Source organism: Blennius ocellaris (assembly GCF_963422515.1).
Source record: "Blennius ocellaris genome assembly, chromosome: 7".
NCBI lineage: Eukaryota > Metazoa > Chordata > Actinopteri > Blenniiformes > Blenniidae > Blennius > Blennius ocellaris.
Window position 1 is genome coordinate 25,864,518 of NC_137656.1, and position 14,743 is coordinate 25,879,260.

Sequence of the window (14,743 nt, forward strand, 5' to 3'; positions counted from 1 at the left end):
GCGAAAGTAAAAGTGTCATTCATGTTTGAAGGTTTTCTATGCAGCCAGGTTTGCTTTTGTTGTTTTTGGGTGTTTTTTCCCCTTCCCACAGTGAGGCAAGTGGGTCAGGGCTGTCAGTCAGCAGTGACGGGGGTAAAAAAGTGACGCGCTGCTTTTTGTGTGTGTGTGTGTGTGTGTGTGTGTGTCTACCTGCAGGCCACCCGTCCTGTCTCAAGTTCTCCCCCGAGCTCACGGTGCGAGTGAAGGCTCTGTGGTGGCAGTGCATAGAATGCAAGACTTGCAGCAGCTGCCAGGATCAAGGCAAGAATGCGGTGAGTGGATGAGCGAATATGGCCGACTGGCATCCAGACAGAACGCTCTCCTCCTCCTCCTCCTCCTCCTCCTCCTCTTCTTCCTCCTCTTCTTCTACTTAAGTGCCAGATAGCGATGCTGATAGACATATCTGTGGTTCTGGGATGGAGCTATTTTAAGTCAGCCGCTGCACGAGTTCACTCTTTTCTCCCGTTTGTCAGGTGAGACGGCGTTGTTATTCAAATGTTTGTGACGGGGCTTTAACGTCGAGACAGCATGCACACTCTGACAAGATGCTCTGTGATCAAACCTGCAGAGAAGCGATGTTTTTAACACCAGTATGTGGATATATCTTCACAAGTTATTCATATCAGTCCAGGAACTGTCGCTGTTTTATTTGACATGTAGTGTGGTGCTGTTGCATGTTGATTTATTAAAAGCAAACTTGCCTTAAATATATAGGTTTCGTGTCGGTATTGCAGGCGGACAAGCCGGCTCTCACTAACATCTGAAAGCTTCATGCAGTTTAGAAATTGCTCATGTTTACGCTTTTATCTCTAATAATGTTGCCGTCCTCGGCAGAAAAAGTCTTGGACCCCCCTCTTGATCTCTGGCGCCCCCCTATGGCGGTGCAGCGCACCCGGCTGGCCACCACGGCTCACAATTAATAATCAGGACTTGTGTGCTTGTGTGTGCAGGATAACATGTTGTTCTGCGATTCCTGCGACCGGGGCTTCCACATGGAGTGCTGTGATCCTCCCCTCACACGGATGCCAAAAGGTAAATAAACAGAATTGCTCCTTTAACTTGCAACTTCCCCTCTTCATTACCTATTTACGGCCCCCCATGAATTCTGCTCACACACGTTGGTTGGAAAGAGTGCTCAAGGCTCCCGCATTACTATCTTTTATGACCATTATAGTGACAGTGAATGATTAAACCATCCACCGAGTTGTTGCTTCCAACTCTAATGCTTCACCATTAAGTGCTAATGCACGAGATCCTTCCCAGAGCATGGCGGTATGTGCGCCGCAGCCCGTCTTGTCTAATCCACCTCGGAGAGTGTGAACACTGGATTTTTTTTTTCTTTTTTCTTTCTCTTCGCAGGCATGTGGATTTGTCAAATCTGCCAACCCAGGAAAAAGGGAAGGAAGCTTTTACACGAAAAGGCAGCACAAATCAAACGGCGCTACAACGCACCGCTGGGACGGCCCAAGAACAGGTAGGGAGCCGCGTCTGACTAATGTCGTCATCCACCGTGGCAGCCTGGCGGAGAGACGCCCAGTATCTGCTGAAGACAGCTACACCGCCGACTCTCAACAAGCAGCTTACAGCTGCGTTTGTTTTTCTTTCATTACTAGTCAATATTGAGCTCGGTTGTCCTCTGGTAGATACCAGCCTCGCCAGCGGTACTCGGAATAAACATGAAGTATGCGTATTTCTTGCTGGGGCCAATTATCTGAGGCGTATTTGTGCTAAATCATCATATGCATGGAGGAAGGCAAAGCATGTGGACGTCCACCTCCCCGTTGCCTAACCAGACTCCCGTCTGTCCTCGCAGGCCGGGGCGGCCCTTCAAGAAGCTGGGGGGGCGCGGCCGGCGGAAGCGCTCGGCCTCGGCCAACTCGTCCTCCAGCTCGTCCTGCGAGGGTTACCCCGGAGACGACCGGCTGCTCTTCTCCATGCGCGACGACGACGACCTCTCGCACAGCAGCCTGCGGTTCAACAACAAGACCAAGGGCCTCATCGACGCGCTCACCAAGTTCTTCACGCCGTCGCCGGAGGGCCGCAAGGCGCGGCAGGAGGTGGTGGACTACTCGCAGCAGTGCCGCATCCGCAAGAAAGCCAATCGCAAGGGAGAGGGGGAGGACCGAGGGGGTGAGGGTCAGACACTTTTCCTTTACTTTCCCGGTCGATCAACAAGTATGGGATGATTGAAAACTGCTTTGTAACATTGAGGGAAGAAAAGTGTGGATGGTGACAATAGGAACCGCTGCATTAACTGCGAGTAGCTGCACTGTAATGAACCATCAGTATCCAAACATTGTCGCGTTATACAGCTGTTATTGTGATGCAACCACTTGGCTTTTTTTTTCTTTTTTTTTTTGTTAGAATGAGTCAGTCCTGATGCTACTTATCAGGCGGTAGACATCGTTTGGGATTGATTCATTTATTTCAGATGGAGTAAATTATTGCTTCTGTTTGTAAGTGGACTGCTTTGTGATTTGAAGAGGCCACCTGGTGTTTTAGTTCTGTTGATATTAAAATAAACATGGTAATGGTTAATAAATGGGACACATCAGGAGCAGTTCAAGTTCCTGCAGCACCTAGAATCTGTGTTTAGATCCCAATTCAACAGTTTGACTCCGTCTTGTTTGAATATTTGTGTTCAAAATGACGCTTCCTCAAGTGCCGCTGTTCTTATTATCTTTATGTTTCAGTTTTAACTGCACTTTATTACTAAAATCAAAACGGTTCCCTAACTGCAAACTGAATGACACCTCCAGTGTGATACGCGCTAAGGCTCCATTTAACAATGTTTTCTCGTGAAAACTCGCCAACTCGTTGCTCGACACACTGACGGGTTTCTGTGTATATGAGCACCATTTTCAAAACGTGTAAACGTGATACTTGGCCTCAAATGCATGTTTTTATACTTGGAGCCCCCAGCCCACCTCAAACTCAAACTGGGGATGTCATTTCCACGAGGCAGGCGTGCTCACCACCACCACGCTGAGCCACTGCCCCGTCATCAATCAGGGAAACCCCCCCTTAGGAGGAACGTATTATTTATTGGCATTCAGAGGAAGGCGATCTGACTGTAAGTGCTTTAGTGCCGTCCGTGCCCTGTGATTGGTTGTTTGCGCCATCGTAAATCGCCATCGACAGACACGGCGGTCAATGCACTCGCGCTAACGTCGACTCTGCGTGTCACTCCCCAGACAATCAGGACGGGAGCGACTGGCGTGACGAAGATGACAAACTGCCCGGCCACGAGAACCTGACGGAAAAAGACATCGAGCTGTTCCGACACATCCAGGAGCTGGCGCTACAGGTACGCAGGGAAACATCACACGTCTTTAGAATTTGCTGTAGTCAGACGAGAAGGAACAATGGGAGGGAACAAACGGAAGAGAAGCGAGGCCGTATTGGCTCGGGGACTCCGGAGGAGACGTGCCACTCTGTAATGTAAGGAGCCAGACTGGAGTCTCTCTACCTGCAGCAGCTGAAACTTCAGCAGTAATGTGAATGTGGTCAGAAAGAGCAGTGTCAACAGCTGGCAGGTTGTGAGGGAGGGAGTTGCTGGCTCAGACAAAGTCTGTAGAAGACAGGCACGTTTGGTGGGGGGAAAAGTCAATGAGCTGTGAGGAAACCATCGAGTTTCACTGCGGAAAAGAAATTAATTTGGCATGGAACAGCTGGCAGGTTGAGCTCAGATATTAAAACCGTCCATTAACTTAAAGGCGGCGCACGTCGGCCGGTGCAGGATGATGAATGCAGATTACCGTGAGGGTCAGAGGTTTCTGTTTTAAATGACCGCTCGATGGTCCTAATAAGAGGCTGGTGTGCAGCAGCTCTACTAAAGGCTAATTACACTTTGCTTTTATGATTGAAAATTTACTTGATCTTTTATGTGCTGCTTGCAGTTGATGGAAAATCCTGTTCCATGAAGGAAGGGCAGGGCCGGTTTGTGTAAACATACCCTGGAGGCTCGGCGTTGCTGAGTGTATGAGCCCTCCGCCACATTAAATGAGCGCCGGTTGTTATGTTTGATGGCACGAGCATGGAGCTGAGCAGCTCTAATGACGGTGTTCTCACAGGTTAGCCCATACTTACAGGGAGGACACATAAATTAGCCACATTAGTGACCTCTTTTAAAGGCATAAGTGCTGCAGTAAACTCAGCAGAGAGTGGGTGGTGTTTAGCCAGAGCCATGGGAGTCGTATTAAAAAACTGTCCGGAATAACCCGCACCAGAGTTTTAAGTGTACGATACGGGCAGAGTAGTAGGACTTAATGAACTGTGAAGAAGAGGGTCAATGCGATTATCTACGCTGAGAAGCAGTGGAGTGCGCTACAATACAGCCTGTTGAAATCCTGAGGCCGTGCAGAGCCACTCACACATCCAGGCCGGTGTGAGCCACGTCCACCTGCTGGAGGGTCCTAATCCTCCTGAGAGGCCAACGCTGAGGGGGTTTGCTTCCGTCAGTCTCCCACTGGTGTTTGTGCTCCCGCTCCTGAGTGGGTTTTTTGTTCTCACTTTATGAGACTGTTGTTAATTACGTTTTTACGACAAACACAGTCTTTTGTCTGTCAGATTGTCATTTTTAAATGTCTAGAGCAGAACTTGGTATTCTAAGGCCTTTATCTCTGCTTGACCAGCCCTCACAGTGTCACAGAGAAATCCTCAGTCGCTATTATTGGCTTTATTAGATCTAACATGTTCACATTTTTCAAGTTATCTGCCATAATTACATAATTGATGGGGACCTGGGCAAGCAGAGCTATTGGTTTTTACTGCATGAAATTGGTGTTTCAGAAAAGAATATATAGTTAATGAAAAAATATAGTTTTTCCATACGTATGCACTGAACTTTGGAAAAATGTAATGCCGAGAAAAAGACTCTGAGGACCACAATGGAAAGAAGTCTGTGTGTCATCCTCCTTATTGAGCAAAACAAGTCAACTTGAGTCTCCATTTTAGTGCTAATTTTTCATGTAGTCCATCCCTGTTAGTGAGCCTCAACTGTTAACATGAGGTTTTGATTGGTTCTATCATTTCCACGACACGAGATTGACTCGTAAAAAGTAACCGTTTTCTTGAAATCAATAGTTTTACTCTCCATTTATTTCCATTCATAATTTCTCCTCAAAGGGGAAAAGGCCTCCTTGATGAGTGTATTTCCCCCGACGTGCAATGTGACCTTTCCCTCTCTTCACCATGTGACCAGAGTTCTGTGTTTCTTTCCTGCATGGGAATTGTTCCTCCAGTGCAAAACACTACCAAAGGTCTCAGGAGGTTTTCCCCAGTGTGTAATCTTAACCAGTGATCAGGTAAATCCCCCAGGTCGTAAACGTCAACCCAAACTCACACGCCTCTCTGTTCTTCTTCTTCTTGTGCACCTTTGCTGTTCCCCCTAACAGAAGGTTGGGGTGACCGGTCCTCCAGACCCTCAGATGCGATGTCCGTCAGTCATCGAATTTGGGAAGTTTGAGATCCAGACGTGGTATTCATCGCCGTACCCACAGGAGTACAGCAGGTGAGCTTTCCTTCAGTTCTGTCAGTACTGCCAGTCTGTTCATCGTTTTTCATCCTCGTGGGTCAAAGTATGAATCTCTTTAACAGGTTTTTGTTTTTTTTAATTTAATCTGAATATCCTTTGATTAACTCAGAAATGTCAAAAGGAAACACAAACAAACCAAACATTAGAATTGATCTTATGTTTAAGTCTCAAAACGGCATGTTCAGCAGGTCAGGCCACGAGGTGGAACTGTCTCAGGAAATGTGAGAGACTCACGAGGCTGTTCAAAACCACTTTTTAAGGGTTGGTTTGTTTGCTCCTCTTGTCCAGACTACCGAAGCTCTACCTGTGTGAGTTCTGCCTGCGCTACATGAAGAGTCGAAGCATCCTCTACCAGCACATGAAGAAGTGCAGCTGGTTCCATCCTCCAGCCAACGAGATCTACAGGAAGGACGACGTCTCTGTATTCGAGGTGAGGCGGTTGAACATCAAACGAGTTGACAAGGGCAGACGAGGCTTCCCTGTGCCCAACCTCCCCTCGGTTTTCTAGCATTATCACGGCACAAATCAGCAGGATATGAGCCCACCCCCACTGGATCCGGGGGCATTTCTGTGATGAAGCAAGCAAGCTAACCACTATGCAACGACTCCCCCAGTCAGATGTCATTTATACTTTTGGAGGACTTCAATTAGAATGATTCTGTTTCGGTGTCTGCTCAACCTGATGCAACAGCATCCCAAGACCTTTTCAAGTATCCCCTGTGTAAATCATGAAGCCAAGCCACTGCTGTTATTAGTTAAATTCCTAATTACCGAGTTAAGCCCTTCTTCTGGGTCTCGTTGCATCGCGGCCGATAAATTCAGCGGATTGTTAGCCGCCGGCTGTGACCACTGCAGCGGCTGCTTCGCTCCGCTCTGCAGTCCGTCCTCGCATCGTACGGAGACGAGCAGAGGAAACTGGCGCTCTGCCAGCCCGAGCCTCACTCCTTCATTGTTTCTCTCCTCCACCCTCGCCATCTCTTCCCGCCTCCAGAGACACAGCTGAGTTCATAGCCTCACACTAACTTGCACTCCAGTCACCTTCACGGGACTTTAAGACGGGATTATTTTTGGAAGCTGCAGTGTTTCGGGGGGCTGGATGTTCAAGAAGCATATAGAACGGGCTTTTGTTGTGTTTTAACAACAGGTTGACGGGAACGTGAGCACAATCTACTGTCAGAATCTGTGTCTGCTGGCCAAACTGTTCCTGGACCACAAGACCCTCTACTACGACGTGGAGCCTTTTCTTTTCTACGTCCTGACCCAGAACGACAGCAAAGGTTGCCACCTCGTCGGCTACTTCTCCAAGGTAGCGTGGGATTCATTTCAGTCTTGGATTTGATATGTTCTATGTTCATACATTTTAACAAATGCTTATAAAACAGCTTTGCAAGCAGCGAGGGAGGGAGAACAAAAAAATACCCAAATGAAATGGAAGTGAAGTACATTTCCATCACCCCACACTGGCCCATTCCCCTGAAACGCTGGTGTTGTGTCCCAGATAAACAGTGGGTGCCGCAAGTGCCATTGTCCCTCAGTGGCGGTTGCAGTCACAGGTGCTGCCATTAACATGCCACCTCGCTGCCAAAACACAGCAGTTAGTGAGGGACGCAGCCCCATCAACACCCTGCTGCACACCCACACAAACCTGATCTGTCATGTGGAGCCATGCTCTTGTGTTGGGTTTTGTTTTTTGCCATCGAATAATTCAATATGTGTGTGTGTGTGTCTCTTCCTCTTCTCCAGGAGAAACACTGTCAACAGAAATACAACGTATCATGCATCATGATTCTTCCGCAGTACCAGCGCCAGGGCTACGGACGCTTCCTCATCGACTTCAGTAAGGACCTGAGCCTTGATCAAAGCACAGATACGACACCGATAACCGGAGATCAGTCTCTCGTCGATGAACTGAATTGACAAACAGACCACGTGCGACATCTGTCCTCGTCTTGTTTCCCCCCTTCCCTGCAGGCTACCTACTGTCCAAGCAGGAGGGGCAGCCGGGCTCTCCAGAGAAACCCCTCTCAGACCTCGGCAGGCTCTCCTACATGGCGTACTGGCGCAGCGTCGTGCTGGAGTGTCTCCATAAGGTCCGGGACCAGCAGATCACTATACGACAGCTAAGCAAAGACACGGGAATCTGCCCACAGGACATAACCACCGCCCTGCATAGCCTGAACATGCTGGAGCAGCGAGGCGACAGGTCAGAGACCGCACGCCACACACACTCAATGAGGACATTGTTCACAAATGTGTCGAAATGCAGAATTGTATGTATTCGTCATATTTTAAAGTCCTATCTAAAATTCTATTTTGGCAAAGCGATCAGAGTGAGATCTGCTTGGCAAGCAGCGCACAGCCAAGCATTAAAGGCTGAAATGAAACTGAACATGGCCGGCAGCCAGTTTACAGCCCGCGTGCAAAGAAAGCCAGACTTTGAAGTGTCGAAGGATCAATGCTCATGTCGTGCCGATAATACAGGGATGGAGTGTGATGTCTTTAAATTACACTTCCCCACGCCATCAGTATCCGTTAAGTGCCACCCTGCCTCTTTAATTAAGTGACTTCTTGTTCATTTGTGCAACATTTTGTTTTGACACACTTGAGTTATTATCACTACGAAACCGGGTCAACACTCACAAGTACTCGATAAACGGTCTAATCCTGGTTTTTATCCAAGCGGGCAAAACAACTTTCACAGAATGTAACCCCCAACCAGCTTCATGGAAATCATGTCCAACTTCAGTGTATAGAAAGATCAAACCACCAGAGTACAGTTTGTTTTATAGGCCTTGTTTATACAACATTTTGAGTTAAGATGCATTGTTCTTGTGTTTTCATTTGAGAAAAGTATCACGTTCATACATTTTGAAAACAACATAGTTTTCATGTAAGGCCAGTGGGCGCTGTTGTTGTTTTTTTTTTTTTTTTTTTTTTTTTGTAAAAACTCACAGACCGACAGATGGATGCTTATGAGATTATGAACTGGGGGTCGTGACACTCTGGAGGAAAACACTGTCATTATTGTCCATCTCCAGAGCGCGTGAAGAATTTACCAAGATCACAAGCCCACATGGCTACTGTGGTAAAAAACCGTGAGTGTAAAAGACCTTAACGTTTTGTTGTTGTTTTCCTGTGACTCTCAGGATGGTTCTGGTCCGACGAGAGAAGCTGGTGTCCAATCACATGGCCCGACTCAAAGCCCGTCCACGGCAGCTAGAGGTCGACCCCGAGTGCCTCCGCTGGACACCCGTCATTGTGACCAACACCGTGGTCTCCGACGCGGACGAGGACGACGAGGAAGAGGACGAGGACGAACAAGATGAAGATGCTCGCAAGGAGGTAAATGTCTTGAATTTGTAGGGAATAATTAACTGATCTTAAAGTTTGTGTAGTTTTACCAAATAATCGTATTTTTCCTGTATAGATCAAACCGAGTCACAAAGTCCCACCGATGTCTTGGCACATGCGGCATGGGAAGACGAGGGAGGAGGAGGAGGAGGAGGAGGAGGAGGATGAAGAGGAGGAGGAAGAAGAGGAAAGAAAGGGTTTCCTGGGGTTTCCCATGAACCAGAGTACGCCACTTTGTCCTCCGGTCCGTCCACCGCCTGTCGCAAACCTGCAAAGACCGTGTCCGCCAACAAACGGGGAGCGCAGGCCGAGGGGCCGCCCGCCCAAAAACTGGCACTGGGCTAAATTAAAAGAGAGTGGGAGGGTGGGGCGGCCCCCCAAGATCCGTCCAGTGGAGGACGACGACGATGAAGACGAGGACAGAACGGAGGGAGGGAAAGCCTCGGGCTCCACCTGCAGCCCGCCCTCCCTTTTCTCCCCCGAGAGACAAAGTGACTCGACAGCTTTTCACTCACTGGACATGGCGCGGCACCCCTCCATAACCCCCACCCGGAGAGGCCGGCCCCCCAGGAAAAAGAGAGGCCCCAAGCCGCGGCTGGTCGAAGGGCCCGGAGACGGCCTGACGCAGATCCCCGTGATCTCCAGGCTGAACGAAGCCCTGCCTGTCAGGAAGAGCTGCTTCAGTGAAAGCAGCGAAGACGAGGAAGAGGACGACGACGATGACGACGACGACGACGACGACGAAGATGAGGATGAGAGGGGGGCGTGTTCCCCACCGATTCTCACCAAACCAGCTATGGGTCTGAAATGCAAGGTACTGTTGCAGTGAAGGCTCAGAGCAGCGTCGGCATGCAGTTGATGTTTCGAGGTACTAATTCTCTGTCCTGTTTTCTCCCAGAAGCCCCTGAGGAAGCGTCGTTTTCGTCCGCGCAGCCACCCCCACAGCAGCGTCGTGACGGAGACGATATCCGAGACCACCGAGGTGTTGGACGAGCCCTTCGTAGACTCCGACTCGGAGAGACCCATGCCCAGGCTGGAGGAGGAGACGCCTCTCAGCCACCCGCTCCGCCGCTACCCTCCAGCCAGATCTGCCCTGAGATTGTCTGACCCCGCCCCCAAGAGGGGCCGCCACGCCAATCTCACAGATTCAGAGGAAGATGGTATGTAGAAGGTTTTGGTGATCATTCCTTGTGTCTGTACTGAGGTGTGTGTGTGTGTGCAGCTTCAGCTGAGCTTCGTTTCACCTTTTCCCACAGATTTATCCGCCATGCTGAAGCCGGTCGCCGCTCTGTCGGCCATGCCCTCAGAATCACTCTCGGCCACTCCAGAAGTCCCGGTCAAGAAGAAGAAGGGCTGGCCCAAAGGGAAGAGCCGCAAACCCCTGCACTGGAAGAAACGTGGACCTGGGAAACCCCCGGGCGGTGCAGGAGGAGACGGTCAATTCCCAGACGGGGAACCCCAACCCCCCAAGATCAAGATGAAGCCTGGGCGCAAGCCCCGGAGCTGGTACCTGCAGCGGGCCCAGGAGGAGGCGGAGAGGCAGGAGAAGGAGCGGCAAAGGCTCCTGGGAGAGCAGCTGGACAAAGACCCCCAGCTGCTCCAGTCGGACGACCGTAGCAGTCAGCGTTTGTGTCGAACCAGCATCGACAGAGACAACAAACAGAAAGACTCTGATGAGGAGGACGACTATCTCCCCAAGCCCGTGGAGCAGAAGGTTCCCAAACGGCGAGGGAGACCGCCCAAGAACCGGCCCCTCCACCAGCCCCTCCACCTGCCGCCGCAGCCGGCCCCCAAGCCGCCTCCCACCTCCGAGCCGGAGGAAGAGGAGGAGGACGAGGAGGACGAGACGGAGAGAAACTGGGAGGAAGACAAACCCAGCCGCCCACCGTCCCGCCCCCTGCTGTCCCCGTCTTCCTCCTCCTCCACGTCAGGGCCCCGGGCGCCACAGTCCCGACCTCAGGAGACAGACATGGCTGACAGGGAGGAAGACGACGACGACGACGAGGAGAGGGAGGAAGAGGACTTTGGCAGCGTGGGCAGCGGCGGAGGAGGCGTCGGCAGGCGGACGGCAGCCACACCGGGTTCAGGAAGCAGGCGGAGCGAAGACCACGACGCAGACGACGAAGGTGACGGACACCTGGAAGACAAGAGCAGCAGCAAGAAGAGAAAGAGCCAGGAATATGAAGAGGAAGATGACGACGAAGACGAGGAGGAGGAGGAGCCCGCCTCCCATGCAAGCTCTCCTCCGGTCAAGGAGGAACCCCAAGGCGGCGAGGCTTTTTTAGACATGGAGAACAGCGTGGCCCGGGAGTGCGTCAGCAAGCAGGAGGAGGAGGAGGAGGAAGAGGAGGAGGAGGCGGCGGCGGCGGCAGCGGCGGCGGCTGAGGAGGAGGTGCAGGAACCAAAGTGCCGCCCCTCCTCGGCCGACCCCCAGCAGGAGGAGCGGCGGCGGAGGGAGCAAGAGGAGTCCGCGGCGGCAGCGGCGGCGGTGGAGACGGTGACGGCCATGTCCGTTCCCCCGGAGCCCATGGAGCTGCAGCCGCTGCACCCCGACGACAAGGACGTCACGCTGCTGATGGAGCCCCAGCACACGCACTCGCACGCCCACCCTCACCAACACCCCGACTTCAAGGAGGAGCACGGCCACCACCACCCGCACCACCCCCACCACCACTCCAACGAGCTGGACCTGGAGACCATGCAGGCGGTGCAGTCGCTGACTCAAGGCGAAGCCCAGGACGACGAGGCCGAGCCCCAGCAGCACCACGGGGCGTACCAGGACTGCGAGGAGACGCTGGCCGCCTGCCGGACGCTGCAGAGCTACAGCCACGCGGGGGAGGCCGAAGAGGAGGCGCTGACCCTGGTGGAGGAGTGTGGGGCCTCCCAACACAGCAGCCCCCTCCCCAATCCCCCCGTGCCCCCCCTGCCCAGCCAGTCGGTGCGCTCGGTCAACAGCCCCGGGCTGCCCTCGGGCATGGCGGACGCCGCGCCGGCGGGGCCGCGGGGCGGCGGGACGCCCGGCCCCGCCGGTGGCGCGGGCGCAGGGGGGGGCTACACGCAGATCACCCCAGAGCACCCCAGCTCTCTGTCCGCCCCCTCCCAGCAGAGCATGGAGACGTCGCCGATGATGGACGTGCCGTCGGTGTCGGACCACTCGCAGCAGGTGGTGGACAGCGGCTTCAGTGACCTGGGCAGCATCGAGAGCACCACGGAGAACTACGACAACCCCAGCAGCTACGACTCCACCATGGGCGGGGGCGGCAACGGCACGGGCAACGGCGGGAACGGAGGGGGGATGTCGGCTACCGCGGTGGCGGGAGCGACGGCGGCGTCCTCGTCTTCAGTGTCCTCTTCGTCCAGCTCCGTCACGCCGTCTTCCTCCTCCCAGTCCAACAGCTGCTCCTTCGCTCCCGCCGCCAGCCTCACGTCTCCGACGGGCAACGCGGCGTCGCAGCTCGCCATGGGCAGCTGTAGCCTCATTCAGCAGACGGGACCGGGGCCCAACAGCGGCCCCGTAGCCAGCAACGTGGGCGGCGCCGTGCCCCAGCCCCCGCCGCCCCCGCCTCCGTCCAACACGCCCAGCTGTGGCATCAAGTCGCCTCAGAGCTGCGGCGTGATCGAGAGACCCCCCAGCACCAACCAGCAGCAGCCACAGAAAAAGGTTCCCCAGCAGCAGCAGCAGCAGGCCCCCAACCCTCAACCTCCGCCTGCGGCGCCCCCACCGCCCCCGCAGCAGGCCCTGTCTCAGTGCAGCATGGGAAACGGCTTTGCCTCCACACCCATGATCATGGAAATCCCGGAGAGCGGCGGCGGCGGCGGGGGCCGCACGCTGTACGAGCGCATGGGGCAGGACTTTGGCACCGGCGGCTATCCGCAGCCGTCCGCCACGTTCAGCCTGGCTAAGCTCCAGCAGCTCACCAACACCATCATGGACCCCCACGCCATGCCCTACTCCCACTCCGCCTCCGTCACCTCCTACGCCACCAGCGTTTCCCTCTCCAACCCGGGGCTGGCGCCGTCGCCGCACGCCCCCCTCGCGCAGGGGCAGCCCACCATGACCCCGCCCCCCAACCTCAGCTCGGGCTCCATGAACTTGGGCTCGCTGCAGCTCCAGTGCAACATGCCGACGACCAACATCGGGCTGGGGCCGCCGCCGCACACGCAGCGGCTGCAGGGCCAGATGGCCACCGTCAAGGGCCACATCTCCATCCGCTCCAAAGCCACGCAGCAGCTGGCGCCGGCGCCGCACCAGCAGCAGCTCTACAGCCGCAGCTCGGGCGCCGTGGCCATGCAGGGCACGCCGCGCACCTTAGCCGTACAGCGCGGCATGATGCCCAACCTCATGCCCACGCCGGCGCCGTACAACTCCATGAACATGACTCCCCTGAACGCCATGTCGGCCGGCTACCGCATGCCGCAGCCCATGATGAACAGCGGTTACCACAGCAACCCCGCCTACATGAACCAGCCGGGCCAGTACCCCATGCAGATGCAGATGGGCATGATGGGAGGGCAGGGTTACCCGCAGCAGCCTATGCAGCCCAATCACCACGGCAACATGATGTACACCGGCCCCTCCCACCACAGCTACGCCGGCGTCCCCAAACAGTCGCCTTACATGAGCAGATGAGCTCCCGGGAAGTGACGGCAAAAACGTGGGGCCAGGGCGGACGCTGGCCGCATTCTCAATGTCCATAATTCCCGTCCGCCCCCTCCAGTGCCTCGGCGAGCGCCGGGAGCGGCGGCGGCGGCGGAGAGTCGTCGGGTTTCCTGTTTTTTCTACATTGTCATTTTGTCCCTTTTTATTTGGGCTGGTCCCCCGCTCCCTCCCAGCCCGCTGCTCTCCAGAGCACTTGGGCAGGACCGGAGGTTTTCGGGGGGCGTGAACGTGGACCTCGGCCTCCACCGTCCTCTTGGCGTAGGGGAGGTTGGGGAGGGGAGGTTGGGGGGGGGGGGGAGCGCTCTGCCTCCTCCTCGGACCGCGGCGGAGGACGAGGATGACAAGGAGAACAACGACGGTGCAGGAGCCACGTGGCTCCGTCGGACTGCGAAAGAAAAGAACAATGGTTACCAGAATATATCCAACCATGCACACAATCTTCTAACTGATATAGGAAGCCTTACCTTGGGGGGGGAGGGTCGGGGGGGGGGGGGGGGGGGGGGGGACATTTTAGGCGGACTGTTCTTTGTTTTGTTAAAAAAAATAATGTTGGATTTTATTTTTGTTGTTGTTGTTTTTGTTGACTGTTTTTTGAACTACTTGTGTGCAGTCCGACCTCATATATGCTTTGGTCTTTATATGTGTGGCATTCGAAAGGTGGTGAGGGCGGGGGAGGGGCGGCGGTACTGGCCTCCCGCCGCCGGAGGTCCGGGGTGTTTCCAGAGTGTCTGTCTTCCCACACGGACAGTGTCCAACCAAAAACACCGCGGAGACGAACGTTGTTACTGTCTTATTATATATCCACAAACGAAAAACAAGTAGCATTATTTTCCAGTTTGCCGCCACTTTCAAAACATTTCGATGTAAATATCTGGTACTTCCCAATATTCAGCACACAAAAACACACACACACACACACTCATACACGCACACACACACGCTGACTAGCTGCCGCCGGTTGCGGCTAGCTCAGGAAAGTCCAGCATCCAGCAGTTTTCTTGTCCACACTCCACTGACAGACTGTAACGTCAGACTTATTTTTTAGCAGGATTTCCACTCAAACTGCTTTACGGAGGCGTCAGTAAACTCAAGTGTTTGTGGCCCAAACAGGTCGACGAGTTCCAATGGTGTATTTTTGTTAAAACTGTATTTTTTTA

At 53.8% G+C, this 14,743-nt stretch overlaps 1 protein-coding gene across 1 annotated transcript in view; it reads left to right on the plus strand.

The window, feature by feature from the left end:
* Positions 1-13,838, plus strand: part of kat6a (K(lysine) acetyltransferase 6A) — a 33,214-nt gene extending 19,376 nt beyond the window's left edge. The window contains exons 4-17 of the mRNA XM_080498844.1: positions 196-311; positions 990-1,071; positions 1,399-1,513; positions 1,853-2,169; positions 3,234-3,346; positions 5,436-5,551; positions 5,864-6,005; positions 6,720-6,881; positions 7,319-7,412; positions 7,547-7,778; positions 8,722-8,917; positions 9,003-9,740; positions 9,825-10,086; positions 10,183-13,838. Coding sequence (XP_080354970.1) covers positions 196-311; positions 990-1,071; positions 1,399-1,513; positions 1,853-2,169; positions 3,234-3,346; positions 5,436-5,551; positions 5,864-6,005; positions 6,720-6,881; positions 7,319-7,412; positions 7,547-7,778; positions 8,722-8,917; positions 9,003-9,740; positions 9,825-10,086; positions 10,183-13,556 — 6,059 coding nt within the window. The 3' untranslated portion in view covers positions 13,557-13,838. The remainder of the gene's footprint in view (positions 1-195; positions 312-989; positions 1,072-1,398; positions 1,514-1,852; positions 2,170-3,233; positions 3,347-5,435; positions 5,552-5,863; positions 6,006-6,719; positions 6,882-7,318; positions 7,413-7,546; positions 7,779-8,721; positions 8,918-9,002; positions 9,741-9,824; positions 10,087-10,182) is intronic.
* The last annotated feature ends 905 nt before the right edge of the window (positions 13,839-14,743 follow it).